The 21,454-nt window shown below is 42.4% G+C and overlaps 3 protein-coding genes across 6 annotated transcripts in view; all 3 read right to left on the bottom strand.

The window, feature by feature from the left end:
- Window positions 1-608, bottom strand: part of dlb (deltaB) — a 5,211-nt gene extending 4,603 nt beyond the window's left edge. The window contains exons 1-2 of the mRNA XM_016673561.1: window positions 327-608; window positions 1-236 (exon numbers count right to left, since the gene is read on the bottom strand). Coding sequence (XP_016529047.1) covers window positions 1-236; window positions 327-377 — 287 coding nt within the window. The 5' untranslated portion in view covers window positions 378-608. The remainder of the gene's footprint in view (window positions 237-326) is intronic.
- An 8,307-nt stretch (window positions 609-8,915) lies between these two features.
- On the bottom strand, window positions 8,916-14,148 carry LOC103141031 (nuclear apoptosis-inducing factor 1). Of its 3 annotated transcripts, none has more exons than XM_007556441.2 (5): window positions 13,955-14,148; window positions 11,964-12,162; window positions 11,436-11,852; window positions 10,074-10,127; window positions 8,916-9,949 (listed from the first exon to the last, which is right to left on the bottom strand). In XM_007556441.2, the coding sequence occupies exons 2-5, from the start codon at window positions 12,088-12,090 to the stop codon at window positions 9,504-9,506; spliced, it is 1,044 nt and encodes a 347-aa protein (XP_007556503.1). In that variant the 5' UTR covers window positions 12,091-12,162; window positions 13,955-14,148; the 3' UTR covers window positions 8,916-9,503. The 3 variants fall into 3 exon arrangements, with proteins under 3 accessions (XP_007556503.1, XP_007556501.1, XP_007556504.1); XM_007556439.2 differs by having other exon boundaries at window positions 11,964-12,159; window positions 13,955-14,147; XM_007556442.2 differs by lacking the exon at window positions 10,074-10,127 and having other exon boundaries at window positions 11,964-12,159; window positions 13,955-14,144.
- Window positions 14,149-14,938: 790 nt separating this feature from the next.
- On the bottom strand, window positions 14,939-20,685 carry capns1a (calpain, small subunit 1 a). 2 transcript variants are annotated; one of them, XM_007556438.2, is made up of 11 exons: window positions 20,550-20,685; window positions 19,799-19,848; window positions 19,673-19,709; window positions 19,229-19,321; window positions 19,092-19,149; window positions 18,857-18,921; window positions 18,639-18,707; window positions 18,294-18,372; window positions 16,980-17,096; window positions 16,831-16,889; window positions 14,939-16,751 (listed from the first exon to the last, which is right to left on the bottom strand). In XM_007556438.2, exons 2-11 carry the CDS (start codon window positions 19,843-19,845, stop codon window positions 16,725-16,727), a joined length of 651 nt encoding a protein of 216 aa, XP_007556500.1. In that variant the 5' UTR covers window positions 19,846-19,848; window positions 20,550-20,685; the 3' UTR covers window positions 14,939-16,724. The 2 variants fall into 2 exon arrangements, with proteins under 2 accessions (XP_007556500.1, XP_016529056.1); XM_016673570.1 differs by having other exon boundaries at window positions 19,799-19,845.
- Window positions 20,686-21,454: the final 769 nt, after the last annotated feature.

The following is a 21,454-nucleotide window of genomic DNA, read 5'->3' as shown; positions in this document are numbered from 1 at the left end:
CATTTAAAGTGGAAGGGGACTCGGATGGGAGCGCTGCTGGAGATCGACGTGTGATCCGCCCGGATTACGTTCGTGTGCCCGGTGCCAAAGGTGCAGGGCGGCTCGGCTGAGATCACATCCTCCGGGTGTTTTAGGCAAATCCTGAAGAAGATGTGACAGTCTCTGTGTCGTCTGCAGATGCGCTGCGCCGTGTGGAAGGAGTGGATCTTCAACTCGAAGACACCGGAGGACCAAACCTGCGACAGGGCGACGGTGATCATCGTGAGGCACGGCAAAATGACATTGTAAGGAGGTTATTTAAGTTAAGGTAATACGAGTCAACTCACCACGTGCACCAAGGCCAAAGCCAAGAGGTATCTCAGGTGTGAATGCGCCATTGTACTCGGTGAAAGTCCGGTTCCTTGGGTTCTGAATAGATGTTCGCAATAATATCCCAAAATAACAGCAGACTTCGGAAGCGTTCTGTTTATAAACAGTAAAATCTCTTAAAGTTTCATCCCCATGGAGTGGGATATCCTTCCAGTGCTTCCAGTTCCTCTCTGCTGGTCTCCCCTTGGGTCCTGTGAGGAAGCTGGCGCTCTCTTGGTTCGGTTCTGGTGCGAAAAGTCTCAAAGGGCTTTTATACCCGCGCGTTTCGCACGTCACGGCAAGGAGGTGGAGCGCGCGCAGACCTCAGGGGAGCATCCTGACACGCCGGGGGGGGGCTGCTCGGGGAATTAGGCAACCCACATTACATCTGGAGTGGAAATCTGAGGGATATTCATAAGAAGCTGGCGCGGAGCAGATACGCTCCCTCTACAGTTTTCTCATCACGTTAATTAGCCACGCAAAGTCAAAGCGATGGAGGTGATCTGTCACCGTCCTGAGGTTTCAACAGCAAATCAATCGCGACTCAGTAGAAAATAATTTTTTTAAAAGTGACTTTAAAATGGAAAAATGTTCGAATGAAGCAGTTTAGCTTAATTTTTAACCACTCAAATGTTGACAATCCTGCTCAGACTTACAGGATGATCTCAGCTTTCAGTTTCCTGCTTTTACCAAACAACCACAACTTTCCCTTTTAAACTGACAGATTAAGAAGTTTCCTGAATTTAAGTTATGAAAACTATGGATTATGAGAGAAGGAAACCACGGATACAATCTGCTCCGATCTACAGAAAGATGGGGCTTTATTTTCTTTATTCTCTTCTATCTTTTCCTCCCCCCCTCCATCCCCCCTTCTATAATTGCTCCGACGCGTGTGCGGTGACAAAAGGGTGGGCAGGTCCAGGATCAGACTTTATTAAAGCTTCTAGCAGTTATCCGGGCCTCCTCGGCTTGGCGAAGAGGCGCGAGACGGAGGGTGTGGGGGGCTTTATTTGGAGCACGAGCGAACAGCTGTATGGTAATCAACGGCACATGCTCGAGCTCGAGAGGCTCTGTCCCCTTGGCTTTTGTCTTGCACGCACCGGAGCCTACAGACCAGCAGCAGCAGCCGCAGCCTGCGCTCTCATTGGCTGGTCTCATTGGTCCAGCACCTGTCGCAGGGATGCGGTAAACACACCTGAACTGTTCGCCTACAAACACTGACCGGACGCGCCACCTGCGCCGCCGAGATGGCAGCTGATAAAAATCTAAAAGTTAATGTTTCACATCAACAGTGTGAAATGTTAGCTGTGGTAAAAGTGACAAAAAGAAATCTGATCCCAGTTATAAATACAAACTTTTTTAACATAAGTCATGTTTATTAGGGCGCAGTCGGATTTCTGACATAACAAGTTGTGTTTTCTACCTTCTTTACAGTGTGTGTTTTGCTTTGTGTGGCGCCTGGGTGAGCGTGGGTGGGGGGTGGGGACCCATTCCTATTACAATGAGTCAAAGGGGACGCGTGCCTGAAGTGGCCCCACCTCGCCTCCCACTCACCCCACTCACAGCGTGGCACGCTTCTCTGCAGAACAATAAAACCTCCATCACGAGCACATGTGAAGAAAGCTATAATTGCTGGAGATGTGAGAGAAGTGACACCTCCAACACGCCAAACTTTCAAGCTCCGTATGGGGCAAAACTCTGGGATGAAAGCGGAACTAAAGGTCATTCAGGAACGCCCGGAAGTCATCTGCAGCACAAAGCCGGGCTGGCTGTGGGATATCTAAGCAGTAAGACGCAAAACAGTCCTTAAATGGCGACCCACTGTTAGAATGTGAAGGGCTTCACTGAATTGTCTCACTGCAATCCCTTATTTTGTTGGAGTAATAACGCTGGAATAACGCCGTTACCTTTGACGTAGACATGTTGTTTAAAACCCTTTCTAATGCGCCTTAAAGTTTTTCTTCATCCGTTTGTTTATTTCTTCAATGTCAGCATCACGAAAACGTCACATTTCCTCAGATTCAGCTTCAGGCTTTTCAAAACCGCTTCATGTCTTTGACTGTACGGAGAGCCAAAGAGTGCCAAATCACAATAAATAACTGATGAAGTCATTATTTAATTGTGTCATTAATTTATTAAAACTGCAAACAAATGCAGAAATAATTAATTAAATCAAATTAATTTATTTAGTAGAATGAATTATATGCACCTCGATTAAATGTATAGATGTAATTTTAAAAACCAAATAACATTTCAATGATTTCACTTCACCCATCAGACTCAGAGGGCAGGATTAGGGCAGCTGCTACGGAGACCCTGACGTCTGATTGGCTGTTTGCAACGGCAAGCCAAGACAATTTCTTTCAAGTTTGCTGCAACTCTGAGGTCAATACCTTCATTGAAAGCACTTTCTGTAATTTGGCACGCGTCTCTCTCCATATAAACCGTTCCTTGACCAACTTTTTAAGAGATGGTCAATTCAAAGGAAACTACATCATGTCAAGATGTCATTAGAGATCAAAACTAAGAAATAAAAATAAATGTAACTTTGGCATTATGTCAAATCTTCAGAAAATATTCCGGCTACAATTGAATTCAATTGCATGTGACTTTTTTTATTTTGAAAATATAAAACCACAAATATTAACTAACAAGATAGAAATGATACAAGTGGTTTTTGTGTGTGGTTTGTTTAGCAGACAGTGGAATGAAGTCAGGGTATGAATGAGTGAAGGGATTAACTCTCTTTCTTTTTTATATTACTATTATTTTTTTATATTACTCTCTTTCTTTTTTTATATTACTTGACTTATTATATTATAAGTCAAGTCAGACATGTCAGACTTGACTTACTTTACTTTACTTATTCACAAATGGGAAAGAAAGAATCTTCTTGAAGAGTGATGCATAAATTCTAATCAATGCATTTATTCTGAACTTTGTTGTTCTCCATTGTCAGGATGTCTAAAGATTTTAGTACAACTTCAGCAGCGAGGTGAGAATAAACGAGTGAAAAGATCCGTCCAGGTTTCGTTTTTCCCTCATTGTTAAACGCAGATCAGAATTGAATGAACGCTCTGCTCTCAGACAGCAGGTTTCCAGCGGTGCCTGGTACTAGAATGGGAGGCAGATCTTTTAGTCAACAGACTCTTCTCCTGTGAAACCGGAGCCGTGGTTTTGTCTGTGAGGCAGACACCCTGCCTACTTCAAAAGATAAGATAACAGTATAATTATCCCACCATGAACAAATAACCAAATCCATCACAAAAAGCTCTATTTGTTCCCACCAAATGGGAACAAGTAGAGTTCCCATTTGGTGGGAACAAATGGTTCCCACCATGAACCATTTGTTCATGGTGGGATAATTATCCCACCATGAACAAATAACCAAATCCATCACAAAAAGCTCCAAATGAATAAAGTGAGCAAACACAAACGTCTGACTGCTACTGTAAATTCTGATAATATATAACATGCATGTCTTTATTCACAGTAAGTGGCTCAGAGGAGAAAGGTCATTGCTGTAGCTATGCTGCTTTAGGCTCACGCTGCTGAGGACAAACTGACCACTTTCTACTCACTTTCTTCTTCTGCTGCTGCTGCTCTCCAATTTGCATTTTTGCTGTCATTTCACCTGTTAACTTTATGTTTTCTCTCCATTGAAGCCACATCTGGTCCAGCTGCGACACCTGCCTGGTATCGACAACTAAACACTCTCTTTCTGTTGCTTTTTGTTTCCTTACTTTTCATTAGCATAGAAAGTACTCCAACATCAACCCTTCTGGGTTTTTTTTTTTTTTTGAGTGTGTATCTGCGCTGTCTTCTCCAGATAATACTGAGTCAAGTTCTGCTGGAGGTCTCTTCCTGCTAACAAGGATTTTTTCCTCTCCACCGTCGCCACATGCATGCTCAGTATGAGGGATTGCTGTAAAGTCAATGGCACATTGCAGGTAATCGTCCGCTGTCACTAGTTTTTTGGGGTTTTTTTGTTTTTTTTTTACTTGCAGCATTCAGGAGGACTGAATACTGCAAGTCAATGACTCAGTGCAACATACTGGGTTTCCTGAACACTTTTTGAACTCATTTAAATAATAAACTGATATTTATGGATTGTTTGAGAAGATCAGCTGGAACGTATGTGTGACTGGATTGAAATGACCTGAGATTTGTTGTGAATTGGTGCCATATCAACTGTGTCAGATAGATAGATATATGAAAAACAATAATGAACGCTGTCCCATGTTTGCTTTTAGCAAAACAAAAGACATGAAAACATTTTCCTCCTGGTCTAGAGGTTTTGTGCAGTGTTGTCCTGACACTTGTAACACTTGTAGCTATGAACTGAGGCATGCATGCCTGTGTGGTGCTCGTTTCCACAAGTCATAATTCTTCATCCCGATATGTATGACAGTTATCATGAGCAGCCCATGAAAACACTAACTTTAGACATGTGCTGCTTATGGTGAGCCGGTGTATCTGCTGCAGGGCCGTGGCTTTGTGCGAGGGGAGCAGATGGACACTGCTGCTGTTGTCTGCGTTACTTGCCGGAGTGTGACACGCGTGTGCCACGGGGCATGGGAACCTAAGAGGAGTCGTGTCATCCCCCCACTCTCCAGACCTCCCATCACTTTGACTGGCCGGCATCTGCCTCCTCCACAGCCGCACAGCAGCTTGGAGATCCTTCTCCCCAAGGACCCCGGGGCAGAATGAGAGGGGTATCTCCTGCAGATCTGACCCCCGGGGGGAGAAGTCGGGCTGTTGCGGCCGCTTCTGCAGGCCAGGCCGTCCGTCTGCCTGTGGGACAAAAGGAGGTGTGGAGTGGGTGTCTGTTGTGGGTGGTGGATGCGGATGTAGAGACTCAAATAATTTATGCAGGCAATTTGGTTGATTGGTTTATCTCATTAAGATTCTGGATGCTTCCACTGACACAGAGGAAATGTTTGGGTTTGGTCAAAGTGGTGTGGGTGAGAAGTTAAGCATTTAAATTATTCACAAACAACACCAGCGCGGACACTGGAGCTTTTACCTCTTTTCTGCCTTTAGCACATAAATGAATCTGTTCTAAACCTTTTTAGACCAGTAGCATTATTTTTTCCCCCCTCCAGGCTGTCTTAATTACACAGTCACCTGAATATTAATTGTTTTATTCCTCCAATAAAAGTTTACAGTAAAAACAGCACAAACAAGACTGCGGTTGCGTTTTTGCTACAAATGCATGTAAATTTCTGTCGATGTTAAAAAAACAAAACAAAACAAAAAAAACAAGATTTTGCAATGGCAGCATTTCCATTAAATAAAAAAAATGAAATTAAACTCATACGTCAATAAGTTTGTTCACGCGACAAGTAATTAAAAATTACGACGACGACGTACATGAATATTCATAATTCAAGCCATTGAACCGATGAGCCTCTTATGCTTGGGAGCTTTTACTTATGCAGCGTTCCGGGGAAATCGTAGTAGCCGATTTCCAAGCTTCTGTGCTTCCACCTCACAGTGCAGCCCACCACCGCTACTCATCCTCTTTGCTCCTTCAGACTAGCCAGCATCAATTAGCAAACACCTGGTGGACCTGTGCATCTGCTGAGCTTATTACACAAACTATAGTATTATCATAATAAAAACTACTTATTATACAAACAACTTCTCAATCCAAAACATTAAAGGGTCAATAGAAGAGTGATGCTGTTATGAATTCATGAAGTTCTAGAAAGAGCAGGAGCTTCTTAAAGAAACAGAGACCCAATTTCAAGGTGCTAAATTATGCCTTGTGTAAAGTCCTATTTGATATATACAGCATTTTTATAATGACTGAAGAACACATAGTTACTTGATTGTGCTATAAAATGGCACTATGTGTCTGGAAAATACATACTACTTCCCCTTTAAGGAGAAATAATCGTCTTTACTGCGGTATATAAAAATCTTTGTTACAAGGATGAAATAATTGACCAGGCTTCAAAGACTCTGCGTTTTGTGTGAAGTATAGTTACTCACGTTTTTGAGTCTCCAGATGGTTTTGTGTGTCTCATCGCTCACAGAGCAGCACACAAGTGAACATCATCCTACTGTGGAGCATTTTCTTTTAGCAAACCACAGCAACGCCCTGGACAATAACCACAATGTTTCTTACTTCCTGTCCCTTTAAGAGCACATATATGCTGATTTCTTGGTAGTTTTCTGTGAGGTCCAAAATGATTAACATTTTATCAAATACGTGTCTTTTCCGTTGTTTTGATCCTGAAACAATGAGGTAAGTAAATCTGAACTCAATGCCTGGACAGCAGACACACATTTGCTCCGCCGCTGCTGCTGGGGCCCTAAAGGAGCCACAGCAATAATTTAATCCCGTCCAAGTTGATTGCCTCGCTTTCAGTCCACCTTTCCGGGCTCTATCCTCCTGCAGCCCTAGTGGCAGATGGGATATGAAAGAGGGAGCTGGAGGAACGAGGGAATGGGAACAGGTGGGGGTGAAAGCTGAAGAAATGAAAGGCCACAGGGGTCAGGAGGTCAGCAGGAAGGGGGACGAAACTTACATGCGGACTTGTTGAGGAAAAGACTGATGGATCGATTTTCCCTCCTTTCATTGTGTGTCTAAAGCCTTAAACTTTTCACCATATGCGCACTAGTCCTAAAGGAACGCAATAAAATGTAAGCAAGATGGGGGAGAAACAGTCTCTCCGCTGACCCATCTAACTTTATCTGGGTTGGACCTAAAGAGAGTCTTTAATATTTGGTCTGTCAGCAACAGATTGTGTTTTATGATAACATGAAACAGGCCACAGGACTTCAGCATATAAAGGCATTTCAGTGCGAGCGGTTCGGGTTTTATTTTCAAAGCCCAGTTCATTTTAATCTGAAGAGAGGATGAGAGGTTGAAGGGAGTGAAATGCAGTTTTACAGGCCGTCCCAGAGAAGAAGGCCCCTTCAGAAAGGCTTTAGGCTCAGGTTTAAGGGCTGCGGAAAGAATTGAAGGTAAAAGACCTGCTCACAATGTGAATACAGCTGCCTTTTCAACCCCTCCCCCGTCCCCACAGCCCAGACAGCCTCCTGCCTCTGAGCCTCAGAGGAAACCCCAGCAGATTGTTGAACTTCTGCTAGAGACCCCCCTCCCTCCCCTGCTGCGGCACGCCGACCCAACCCTGACAGCTGTTTAACTAACAGAGGCAGAAGGGGCTGCAGACGGACAATGCAATTCGATTTAACTATGCCTCTTTCTTTCCTGTGTGTGTGTGTGTGTGTGTGTTTTCACTTTGTTTTCTGGTTTCTGCTCTGTTTTGATCACTCCTACCAAAGGTGGAGCATTTCCTATCAGTTTTACGAGCAGAAAGACTCAAAGTGTCCAAAAATAATAATAATAATAAATCAACTATAAACTGAACTGGAATCCAGGGATTTTGCTGAGTTTCACATCTTTGGAGAAAGTGCGAACCCAGGATTTGTTTTTCATGTTTCCCTTTATTTATTCAGTCATTATTATGCGTCTTATCCTCTGAGAGAAGAACATGAGTGCAGCTCAAGATAAGCTTGTTCGTTGAGACAAAGACACACTCAGCGTGCTTCTGCTGCAGCGGTGCATGTTATCGCTCAACGTTTCAGTGAAAAGCTCGGAGATGTTGTGGCTTATGGCGTTACCATGGAAACCAGCAATCTGCACACTTACAACCATTAAAAACACGAGAGTAAGAGCTGATTTACTTGTTTGTTTGCTTGTTTATTTAATTCGTTTACAGTTTAAAATGATCACGTTGACATGAACAAAAGTTCTGAATGAAATGGAGCAGCTGGAAGAAAAGAAATCTTGAATGCTCTAATCTTTTCTAAAAAAGTAAATTCACTAAACCATAAGCAACTACACATCAATCAGCCATCCAGATAGGCAACATGTATATATATATAGAATAGTCTTCTACTTTAAACCAGCACAAGTTAAAACAAGATCGTTGTTTCTCCGTGAATCTTCCCAACTTCAGCATCTCTACTGAAAGAGAAGCTAAATCTGCTACAACAACCAACCATTGCCTGACTTGTCAAACCGCAGGCGGATTTTTAGTGTAAATAAAGTTGTGTGCGTTCAACAGCAGCTGTGCTTCAGGCTTCGTCAGCAAAGCTGAGGTGCAGCTCCCCCTACTGGCATATATGTGACATTATAAATCTGTCTGGAGGTCTGCGCGTGATTTACACGTCTCTAAATCCATCTTCTTGCTCATCCTTACTCTGTATTTCATGTTACATTCTGACGGAAAGGCTTGTGAAAGTTCCAGTTTTATCCGAGTGCAGCAACAGCAGGATTAGTTGGTGATAAATCCAAGCTTGAGCTGCAGCTTCCCTGCTCCTTGTCATGAAGCAGCATGTCGGAGAATCCCAGCTGTGTGGTTTGGGTTCTAGGGATTCAAACTCTCCGCAGGCAAAATGTCTGCTGAGATTGGTTTAGGTCTCTTTTTCGTCATGTTGAGAACCTTTTTGTTAGCTTTGATGAGAAAATGACGCCAGTTCTGTGAATGTTGTAGATGTCCCGGTGTGTCAACACACCTGAAACAAACGGATCCGAAAAAAGCAAGCGTTGGTTCAGTTTTCTACATGTTGGGTTTATTCCATATTCAAAAGAACTCATCAGAACCTTTCAATTCAAGTGTTTGTGTGTAATATAAAAAAACAGACAGCCACAAACTCTTAACATATAGTTCTTTTCAATGCATCTAATACCAGCTTATTCAGCTCCTAGACATAAGGACCATATGATGGTCAGGTGCAGACGGCCACTCAACCATCACAGTACATGTGGTAATCTCCAGACACCGAGGCAAAGGAAGGTTACAGCAAAACAGCACACAAAATGACGAGAAGATTTTTCTTAAAAGAAATCACCCTTTTCTCTGTCTTTTATTTTACCATTATCGTGTTAAAGTAAAAGTTTCAAAAGAGGGGCTTAATTTAGAAAAACGAGGCAGGAGGAATCCCACCTTCAGTAGCAAATTAAAAAGAAAAAACAAACCAAAAACAAAACTTCATGGTCCTATTTCTGTTTGTACCAATAAAGTTTCAAAATAAAGTACAGTAAGCAGACCTGCCAACCAACAGAACTTCATGTTCCTGCACCTGAGGGCCAAGCACAAAGTCAGTGTCGCGGCTCGCCGACCTCTCTCCGGGTCGTGTTATAACGCCGGCCGTCCGTTCAGTTTGTCGTGCATGAGGGCGATGGCTCCGCCCGTGAAGTCTCTGAGCACCTGCACCGTCTCCCGCTGCAGCTGCAGCGACTCGCGCACAAACTCCTGCTGCGTCTCCGCCAGCTGCTGCACAGACTCGGCCAGCAGCTCCAGGGAGCGCGACACCGTCTCCAGCAGCATGTTGGTGGCGTGCTGCTCCTGCAGGCTAAGGGCGGCGTTCTGCAGCAGGCTGTCCCTGGAGTTGTGCGCCGCCGCAGGGAGCGTGACCGCCGGCGACGGAGCCGGGGCCGGAGCGCCGGCAGACATTGGCGGTTGGACGTGTTTATGGACGCCGTTGTTCACTTGGTGCGCTTCGGCGGATTTTCCTGGCTGATTGGAGGGAAGCACGTCTTCTCTCTGGTCGTCGTCCGAATCTCCAAACGGGGTTTCGGTATCTTGATTGCAAGAAAAAAAAAAGAAAAAAAAAATGGAAACGTTAGTCCTTTCGTTAGCGAGAGATTATGAAAACGTATTTGAATGTTGTCCAAATGTTTAAGAGAAGAGAGAAATCCTAATCACCTTCTGTTGGGGGAATCTCATACTGCATATCATAAGCTGGCTGTGATGAGTCCCCTAGAAGGTTTAAAGCAGCTGTCATGCATTTTAAAACAAGCAGCTGAAAATCCAATAACAAGTCACATCTTCACAAAGAAGCAAAGTCACGGACAAGAGTTATGGCAGTCACTGTTGAAGTTTTTGTGCCGACAGCTTGCCTTAAAGGGGCAGTATTATGCGTTCTCTAGGCATATAGTGCCACTTCATAGCACAAACAAGTAACTCTGCTAACTTCAGCTATTCGAAAAATGCTACATCTCATACATGGCTTTGAAGAAATATTACTTCTCAATTTAACGCCTTGAAATTGGGCCTCTGTCCCTTTAAAAACTCCTGCTTTCTGAAACTCCGGCTTGAGGAAGTCACCGCAGCATCGCTCCTCTTACCTTCACTGAGAAGTAGCTCGTACATTGAACTCAGCAGATGCCCAGCTTATTGGAGAATCCACAATAAACGATTCATCGTATTAACTGTATTGAAATAATCATCAACTAATTTAGTAATCAGATTTTTTTTTTAAAAAGCCACCTGCTGAAAGAACAACACACCCAGAGTAGTTAAGTACGTCAAAACTGTACAAATGTATAAATTTTGAATTTAAGATAACAAAAGAAACCTTTCTGTAAATATATTCTACCCAGAACTCAAGTGGCAGTTTTAGTTTCAGTCAATTCAAATTTTGTAAATAGAAAAAAAAAATCTACTCCTACTCCTTTTGCAATCCAATTATTAATCAGTTAATATGAAAAAATAATCAACAGATCAGCCCTACACCATAAAGCAATTATGTTGTTGCATTTTTGGCAGTAAAATATCACTTTTGCAAAATTGTATAAAAGAAAGTGGTTAAATGAAAAATCTGCAAAATGTGCCAATTTTTTATCCAATTAGTCACTAGAATAACAAATTACTAAAATAATCTCTAGTTAATTACATGGAAAAAGAGAAACCAATAAACTGATCAGATTCCAAGTATTGAAATAACAAATATTGGTCACCATTACACATAACAGAGAGATTTACAGAGATTAGAATCAAATACGCATAAATTAATCATGTTTACTTGTTGACTGCTCTCGTAATTTCACGTGTTGATAAAAGTCTCAACGTTTTTCAAATGCTTTAATCGTTCCTCATATATATGACAGGAACATTTTAAAAGTTTCCTGAAAATCTCAAACCATTTGTGTGGTCTGCCAAACCCTTCAGCCGTGACTTGAGTGCTTTCTGATGAAGGTGACGTGGAAAAGTTTTGACTTTTCTTTTTTATTTTGATTCCTGCATAAATTTCATCTTTTCCAGCTGAACTCCTCAGGTTGTTCATACCGTAAGAAGTTGGCGGCGGCGGCATGGACGACATGTCCCCCCCGCCGTTGGGAGAACTCTGCATGCCCATCATGTCCTCCTCTTCCATCTCCTCCTCTTCCTCGGGAACGTCGTCGTCATCCCCCAGCGGACCGCACTCTCCGGTGCTCTGGTCGTCTTCGTCCATCTCCAGTATCTGAAGGACTATCTTCTCCGTCTGAGTGAGGTCTCGGGAGAGACGCGAGTTGAGTCCCCTGTTGGGCACGGTCCCCGACCGCATGGCCGCCACTTTGCGCTTGGTGTCGCACTTCAGGTCGGACCATTTCTTGATGACCTCTATGACCTCCCGTTGGCACTCCCCGATATCGTTGACGCGTGCCGTAATCTCCGCCCAGGTGCGCTTCTTTGAGTCGGTTGGTATTCCTCGGTTGAATTTGCCTTTGAAAAAGAGAAAGAAAGAGAAAAACAGATTTGCCTTAGCTTCGAAGCCGTTTCAGAACCTAAAAACACGCCCTCGTCACAAAACGGAGAACGCAAACACGCACGTACCCACAACCACCGAACGGTTCTTCCTCACTTCATCCAGCAGGACGTGGACTTCACTGAAAGAAAAACGAGCTTTTCTCTTCTTGAAGCGGACAGCGCTGTCGTGGTTGTAGTACACCGGAGAAGACATCCTGTCCACCCAGTCCTAATAACTCCAGCTGCTGCTTGGCCTCTGTAAGGCTTCCCCAGCGGCTACAGTCTGCTGGACAGCCAAGGAGAAGAAAATGCAAGAAGTGCATCCACTTTGTGATTTATATAAAGTTAGAAACCTTTAATGTGACATATTCTGACCAATTCACGCTTAAAAAACCCCAATCAAATCTGTCTCTGGGTTTGGACGTATATGCTTCGACTCATTGTGATGATGAAAGATTTCAATGCCCCTTGATCTTCAGCTTTCAAAGACACGACTTAAAGTTTCTTATAAAAACTGACATCAACTTTGAACTGTTCATAATCGACAGTCTGAGAAATCCCCCGTACCTAAAAGCATCATTGTCCTGTTATGGAAGCCTGTGGTAACAGAAGTATGGAAAAGGAATAGGGCCAAAAGAAAATCAATTCTGACTTTAATCAGAATTGAAAGCTATTTCTCTTCCTGCACAACTCAAATCTGTCTGGTTGCTCCAAAGTGTCAATCTATATCAGAATTAATATTATGAGGTTAAAGTAAAAAAATAAAATAAAATTGTTGACTCTTATTGTCTACCATACAAATCCTTTTCTAATGCTGCGTTCCAGTTGTGTTTCAAAATCAGAAAAATCAATTGCAACACCCTCTGAAGTTGGAAGGCTTCCCACTGAGAAAGCCGGAGCAACTCCAACTACAGTAAACCACAGTTATGACTTGACAGTCCAGCTTCGCGTTTCAATATGGCCGCTCCTCAGATCAACAGTAGTAAGCTGTGATGGAAACATCTTTAGTTCAAGAGAGAGACACTTGTAAGAGTGCGTATAAAGTCAATGCTACGTGGAGCAACTACAACTCTACAATTAACAACTACAAGTTGTGCTTGTTAATGGAATGTCAACTTTAAAATGATGCTCGTAAGAGTTACTGCGAACAATATATGGGCGCCGCCATGTTGAAATCCCGACTTTTTAACCGGGACGTTGTTACTTCGGGTGTGACGTCAAACCCAGCACCGAGTTCTGACTTCCGAGGTAACCGGAACGCAGCATTAAAGGGGAAAGCTCTCCTTTGTATGCTTTTTTGTAAGCTACGCTCTTGACTAGTGTGAAAGGAGCAGTTTGTAGTGTTCGGATTCATTATAATGGTGGCGGGAGGGTAATTCAAAGGCGAACAAGCTAAAAAGGTGCTTCAACATGGCTTACACACCTTAGTCAGGTTATAGAACATTTTCCCCCTTAAGACAGACATGTTTTTTCTCTTACAGGCTGCATGTTAAATTAAATGTTGTGTATATAGAGACCATCATTTTTTGTCAAAAAAAACGGTTTTTTAACCGGATTGAAGGAGCAGAAACGGTTGGCTGGTTTTCAGGGCAGCTTTATGGAGCAACGATTCTGCAGAGCTGAGGGATTTTTATCACACAGCTGCAGTAATATGTGGATGCACAGCAACCAGTAGATGATTGCTTAAATGCTCAGTGAAAAAGCAAGAAGCTAACTAAATAAGCTTACATGCATTAATGGAGAGCACAAATAAACCACGGAGGTGTTGAACCTTGTCGTTAGCTCAGAACAATGGACGGTGTGTTTAAACATGCGACATCCATCCAGACCTCAGGTTGGTTTCAAGAAAACGTCTTTATTTTTCGTGATTAGAAGCGCCGAGGCTTACTGAGCTTCTTTCAAAATAATAAACACCAAGCAGGCGTTCATTTTCTGTTGCACAACAACCCACGAAGCTAGCTCCCTGCACTGTCGGCTAGCTACCTTATCTGGCAGCTAATGATGTAGTTTCCGCATGCAACCACAGTTTACACGTCGTATTCCTATCGCAAGCATAACTAACTGAGCGATGGACTTACCTTCAAGATAAAGAAGGCACAATTTATTAAGAAACGTGAGGAAAAAACTTCCTTTTCCACTGGATAGAAAGTCAAGCTAGCCTGTGTGACGCTAACGTTGTATAAATTATTTCCGGTTAACATCAGCGGCTTCCAAAGTAAAGCTTTATGAATTTCTAACATATACCCCACAATTTTATATCATTTACAGCGAATTTGATGATATGTACCACCGCCTGTTTTATTATTCCTAATCATGTTTTGTTATCCAGTGAAATCTATTTTATCCACTGGTTGAGTGTTTTATTTTGAAGGAGCGTTCAGAATTTAACTAAGCTTTCTCTTGGCCATGAATACTCTGGGGGATTTTCATTCAAAATCAGTAGTATATTTCAAGTTTGTCAATGATGATAATCAAATTAAAGTACAGAAAATAAAAAAGGGGGGGAGAGAAGAGAAACACCTACATTGGCCAGAAACTCGCCCGACAGAAAAGCTGCAACATACAAACAATAAAAAGCATTTCAAACCTCACTGAACTGAAGGGGGTGGGGATATTCTTAGGACGCTATTGCTAAAATACAGAGCAAGCAACATCAATACATCTCTAGTACAGGAGTTCAAATATGCCATATAAGTGTAAATTGCTGGTTGGAGGAAACATGTTTAATACTTCTCCAGTGTTGCATGGATGACCAGGAAGCAGAAATGAAATGCAGGCTAAGATTTTTTTTTTTTTTTTTTTGGACACAAGTTAGGTGGAGAGTCATGGATTGTGGGTGACTGAAAGAGATGTTTACCCAGATTCTGCTGATAAAGTTTTTTTGTTCATTTTTTATATAAACATCTAATTAAGAAAAAGTTTTAACTGCCCAGCATATTATAAACATGATATAAAAGGGAACCAAGTTCTAATTCAATAATGCTTATTTTGACATTTTGTAATTCTCAGTGGCTGAGCATGAGAATTCAATCTACAACACACTTATCCACCACAAAGAAAGACGACTATGAAACAAGTTTTATTCCAAACATGGCACAGGCATTTATTTGACATCAGCACAGTCAGTAACAGTTAAATGAGCAGGATTCTAACTGCATGGCAACAAACTTTTAGCATGCATTAGAGGCACATAATTGACTCACATAATTCATTGTGCTGACAAAACCTGGTGCACATTTTACCACAGCTGTAGTAATGCATAAAGTGAGAGGAAGCAGTAAGTGCGCTGTTAGTGAGCTGTTCCAACAGAACTTAGGTTTAAAACCCTGCGTATCAAGACGTGCGATACTAGATTCGCTCACTTTGGAGAAAGGCTTGGGGTTATAATTTCGATACATTCAGAATGTGTTAGCGTTCATCAATTTCTTTTAACACCCTACAGGTGCAGTATGTAACTTATGAAAAATGTTTACATATTTGTTAAAACGGTCACCATGGCGTGACGGTATGTTATGAGAAAGATCGCTCTCTTTCCTAAGCCTCTATTGCTATCTTAAGTTAAAAAAAACAACCAATCAGAGCCAGGAGGAGTGTCTTAGCACTGTCAAACAGAATCACATACTTGCTGCTAAATGTGCTGCTGGCAGAGAAACGACTTCCCGTTACAGGAAAACCGTTTATCTGCCATCGTTTGTGGCCATGCTAGCTAACATAAGCATTCACAATAGCATGCGCTGGCTTGCAGCATAATGGAGAGCGGTGGTACAGGGAGGAGTGGTTGAAGGTGCGAAGACCTTCCTCCTGGCTCCGATTGGTTGTTTCTAGATTGCATTGGGAGCAGATAGAGGAGCTTGATTTTTTTATTTTTCACAGATTGTCTTATTCCTTACTGTCATAACAGGACAGTTTCAACAAATATTTACAATTAAAAGTTGAACTGTTGGACTAAAAAAAGTCAGTCGGTTAATAAGGACATCGTTGTCTTCGTAGTTGAGGGGTTTTTAAAGTAACTTTGGCAGAGATTAAAAGATTTTAATTTAATCATCTCACTGTTGTCCAACTACAAATTGGTGGTTACTGCACTTGAAGCCGGTTTTGCAAATGCAGGGTTCTAACAAATCTGACTACACACAAACCAGTGTTCTTAGAGACCTGCATGCTGTACACACGGTCTCAGTAGTGGAAGTTGACATGTCAAGGTTGAGGCTTTATAGAGCATTTCTAGGAATTTGCCAAGTCAAGGTTGCAGTCTTCTTTCAACCTCTGAAGGAATACCCTCCCACACCCAGCAGGTCCAACAAAACAAAGCAAAGCAGGAGCGGCGGCGGTAGACACTGCTGATGCACACTCTCTGGGCGTGCATCAGGCTGATACACACCCAGAGAGCTCAAAGAAGAATCCAAACAGGTGAAACTGGTAGAAATAAGCAGGCGAAGCTGAACCGGGCTGTCACTTCACCTTGCTAACTTACTTTCACCAACACAGCACTAGAGACGTGCTAATAAAGCTTTTATGGATATGGAAAAGGAAATTTGATTGCAAAAAAAAAAAAAAAAAAGTGCAGAGTTATCTCGCAAAATGTCAATTTTTCATAGCATGACCACCAACCCTCCACCACACATCTGACCATCTTGGAACAATACACTGCAGATATGGAGACCATTCTGCTTGCAGGTTTGACCTACATGCATTACTCGGAGAAAAAAACTGCATGCATGCGCTCCTAACTAATGAGGAACACAGGAAGCTGTGGGGACGTCTAGATAAAATATTTTTGAAGTGCTTAGATAAAGAGTGGAGTCATTTCAGAAAACCAGCCGGTGAGGAAGAGGGCGACATCTCCAGGACTCAGGAGTACATGGTCAACTGAAGCCACTGCAATGACGACAACAACCACACAATGAAGTCACTGAACTACAAAACTTGAATCCACCGATATTTTTGATTCCATTACCTCTTGAACATTCACTTTGATAGTGCCGTTTTTGTCTTTGTCCAGGGTTTGGAAGGCCCCTGCAGCAGATTAAATAAAGCTTCAACATGACAACTCGTTGCCCCGATAAAGCCACAAAACTGTCAGACGATCTGCTCAGATCCACTTACGACACATTGCATCCAGCCTCACGAGGCAGCCGATGTAGTTGTCAAAGTCCATGTTGCCGCTTTCGTCGCTATACCTGCGGATGATCATATTGAACAGCTGGTCGTTGAGGGGGAAGCCTGCAGGAGGAGACGCACAGATCAGACCAGTCCGTTACCATGGAGCTGCAGCGACACAAACGAACGCACCGGAATCTCGTATACAGCCTCTGCTGTTCGTTTGGTTTATATATTTTATGCATCAGCGTTGGTGAGCAGCACTGCACAAGCATGATTGACAGTGCTGTGACCCTCCTCCTGGCTCTGATTGGCTGTTTCTAGTTAGCACTGCGAGAAGGCAGAGGAGCTCCATTTTTTTTTTCCACAGATTGTCTTGTACGATACACTTTTGGAGACATCTGCAGGGTGAAGCGTTGGTTCAAATTTCTTTGAAACACAAGCTCAGCAACATAAAATCAACTTTGCATATCCTCTACTGGATTTAGGTCTAGACTTTGACTAAGCCATTCTAAAATGAAAATCCTTACATACAAGGTCTTCCATTGCTGTCTGCATAGGATTGTGCTGGAAGCTGAACCTTCACAGTCAAATCTTTTGAGTCTCTAACTGGTTTTGTTCTGGGTTCTCTAGTCAAAGTTTGGACTTGACTCCAGCCAGGGTTGTGGTCTGACCTTAAACAGATCATTCATTCTCAAAAGACTGACTGTTGCTTTAATCAACTGCAGCTGGTCGTTTTCACCCAGAGTGAAACAAACAGTTCTCCACAGAGCCAGGTGTGGCGCTTACGCTTTGGATTTTTTCCCCCCGAATAAACTAACATAAAAAAAAAACAACCTCATTTTGTATTTATGAAAGTTATTTTTAAGTCTAGAAATTGTTACACATTTATGCCTAAGCAAGGGACAAAAAAAATTAACAGTAATAACTCCTGCACAGTGGTGCAGTTGGTAGAGCTGTTGCCTTGCAGCAAGAAGGTTCTGGGTTCAATTCCCAGCCCTGGTCTTTCTGCATGGAGTTTGCATGTTCTCCCTGTGCATGCATGGGTCGAAAAACCTGACTGTCAGGTTAATTGGCCTCTCCAAATTGCCCTTAGGTGTGAGTGTGTGTGTGCATGATTGTTTGTCCTGTGTGTCTCTGTGTTGCCCTGCGACAGACTGGCGACCTGTCCAGGGTGAACACCGCCTCTTGTCCGGAACGCTAGCTGGAGAGGCACCAGCAAGGGACAAGGGTGTAAAGAAAATGGATGGATCCCATCCATCGGAGGAAAAGCAATGAGGTGTGTGCATGTTTTCATGTCGCTGTACTGTGAATCCTCACCTGCAGCTCTGAACGCATTCGGCAGCTCGTCTGCACCGATGAGACCTGAGCGGTCAGCGTCATACTGCTTGTACACGCCCTAAACAGAAACAACGCAAATATTTAGGGCACTTATGCCAGCGCAGTTTCCTGGTTAGTCGGCTCAACCTAGAAAGAGAAGAACCATCAAAGATGTCTCTGAAATCCAGACATATCTAGGAAAAGCAGCCGTCTGTTCTGGTAGCTTATTCCATCTCAGATTTGCATTTAAATTAACGAGGATTTTTCACGCCGTTCATTCAAATCGGATGACAGAGCTCATCTCTGCTGCATTCCTTTGTGTCCGACAAGTTGTGCTGCACCAACCTGCCATTTCTTTATGTTGTTCCACAGATGTTTGAATTCATGGAAGCCAAGTTTCCCAGTGCTGTCCGACTGAAACCATGTTGAGGAAAATCAAGCAGAAAGTCCAAAAGTTCTCCGGCTTCAACCTTACTTCCTATCTTGAGACTTCTTTATTAGTATTTATAGAAAACAAATTACATCCATTAATATTTACAGATGACGCTTGACAGAAAGGATACGTCCATGACAGCCACCATGCTCCTGCAGGATTCGATGGTGAAGCCATCCGTCTTCAGGTCTCCATCTAAAAACGAGAGTAAATGATTGTTGGACAAAAATCTTTTAAGGGACTGATTCTGTGACGCACAAATGAACTGTTCAGACCGTCGTCACAACAGGAGTCTGAAGAGTTAAAGTGAACACACACACACACAGATGAGAGCTTTACATGCAACAAACAGAACCGGCGCTTACGCTTTGAGATGATCCGGTTCAGGATGTTCATCAACTCAGTAGGGCTCACCTCCATGTCCTGTGAGAAACAGAAGGAGACAGTGTCATCAAAGTGTAACAAAAATAAAATAAAAGAGAAATAAAGATGAGACGCTCACATCTCCAGCGAGCTGCTGGAAGACTCTGCGGAACTGCTTCTCCTCGTCGTTTTCATGCTGCTCTGCGTAAACGGCTGGCCGGCGTGGAGGAGGCTGTGGGACGGAGATACCGCACAGGTTAGAAATGCACCAATCGGGCAGCCAGAAATCGATTCCCTTGATTGGCTCGGATCAGTGACCAGCAGGTCAAATACAGAATAATTGTTTTCTTCACTTTCTGAGCGGAAACTCACAATTTTCATCTATAAGCATTGTGTACTTCGAGTCAAAAAAACAAAAAAAAAAACAGGCAAAGGTTTTGCACATTTTGATGCATTAACCTTTTCTCTTCACCTTTATTAAATAACCTACAACACTTTTTTTGTTTCTTTTACACATTAAAGTCGTTAAGAATGAGAAAACACATGGAAACTGCAGGTATGGATGATGTTATCACTGACTTACAGGATTTGAGGGCGCAAACTGCTCGGGGTCAATGTTGCTGCAAAAAGACCAGAGATGAAAATGACCTTTAACACCGCAAACAGCGCTTAGATTTGCATCGCGCATATGAAACGTTCAGATTCTCACCTGACAACGTCAACGATGCCACCGACAACTTTTTTGAGAAAGAACATCTTCTGTCAACAATAATAAAACACAAACAGCAGAACATAAACTTGAGGCCTCGGTTGGGTTTGAAAACAAAGGTGTGAGTGAAGTAATCGATACAAGATGTTTGATCTCATGAGGGCCAATGATCGATTAATTAAATCCCCACACACAAACCACATCAAATCAACTCTTGTGCTTGTTTGAACATTTTTGCTTTACCGAACAGTAACCGGTTTGTGCTTCTCAGTCCCACCAGTTGGTCTCGTTAGTCCCAACAAGAATTTCCTCTGCCTTCCTCCGAGTCTATTAGCCACAGACACGCCCCACAGCTCCCTTCAACCACTTCCTGCTATGGAAGCAGACACTACATCGGACGCACACAGAGGTGGGAAAAAATGCAACTAAACAAGCCACTTAAACACAAGTCAAATATGTACACGGCGTTACGTTTTGTTTGGGCTAAAAGTTAGGCATTGCCTGGCTAGACGGTGCTTTTTAGCTAGTCATCTATGTCCTTCAATGAGGTTTACGTAACCGTCTAAACTTAAGCGAAAAAAAGTTGCAAATGAGAAACTGCAAGTTTAAGACACAGAGTTCTGACGCAAAGCAGCTAATTAAGTTTAGCTTCAGCTAACGCACCAACTCCGACGTCTAACTACGGAAAACTGGACCAACAGGAGTCAACAGCAGCGTCCCTGCTACCACTCCGTGTTTAAGTTGTAATTACCGTGTGGCTGGAGAGGTTTACAAACTTGTCCTGTGTCCGAGCCTTTGCGTGACTTCCAAAAATGTCAGTAAGAACCAGGATCCGTGAACACGCCTTAACTGACGCAGAAGGGGTGAAAATAAGGGAGGCGACAGGAAACGTTCAAAGCAACTTCCGCTTTCCTTGTTACAAAATAAAATGCAGCAGGAGAAGAAATTACCATTGCTCTTTTTATTTGATGGTGCGTCTTAATATATTAGATTGGATTGAATATAATTATTTCTTTATGGGGTTCCATCATAACCAGTACCGTAATATTTTACTTATTTTACTTAATGTTTATATTACATAATAAAAATAGTAAAAAAAATAAAATAAAATGTTTCGTAGTTTCTTAGCAAATAAATACAACAAAATCTAACTGAAAATTATTTCCATGAACATGTCATCGCTACTTTTACATCAATTAATGCATGAAGTAATGTATGTCCTAGAACTGTCACTAATGTTGGCAGCATTGTCAGTTACATTATACTCTTTATGTGTACTCAGTTATTTATGTAATTATTTATCTATCTATTTATTTACGTATTTTCTTTTTTTTTCTTTTTTTTTATTTACTCATCAGGCTTCTTAAACTGGGCCAAAACATCCTGTGAACTCATATGACAGCAAAAAAAAATCCCTGAATCCTTGGGTCCTTGAACATTAAGTTTCTTCAAAGTCTTGTTGTAGATTCTGATGACTGTGAGCAGGAATATTCTCCTGTAGCAGTGTGTATTACTACACATCTGCAGAAGCCTCTGACTGAGGACACCCTGTTGTTGTATTACAGTCTGAAGAAGAGGGATTCTCAGGGTTGTCCATATCATTTTCTTGATTCTATGAATCCAGCTTGTTTGATAACATTTTTGCTTCAGAAGACA

The sequence above is a fragment of the Poecilia formosa genome, unplaced genomic scaffold, assembly GCF_000485575.1.
Source record: "Poecilia formosa unplaced genomic scaffold, Poecilia_formosa-5.1.2 Scaffold79, whole genome shotgun sequence".
In the NCBI taxonomy this organism is placed as follows: domain Eukaryota; kingdom Metazoa; phylum Chordata; class Actinopteri; order Cyprinodontiformes; family Poeciliidae; genus Poecilia; species Poecilia formosa.
This window is presented reverse-complemented; position numbering and strand designations above follow the sequence as displayed.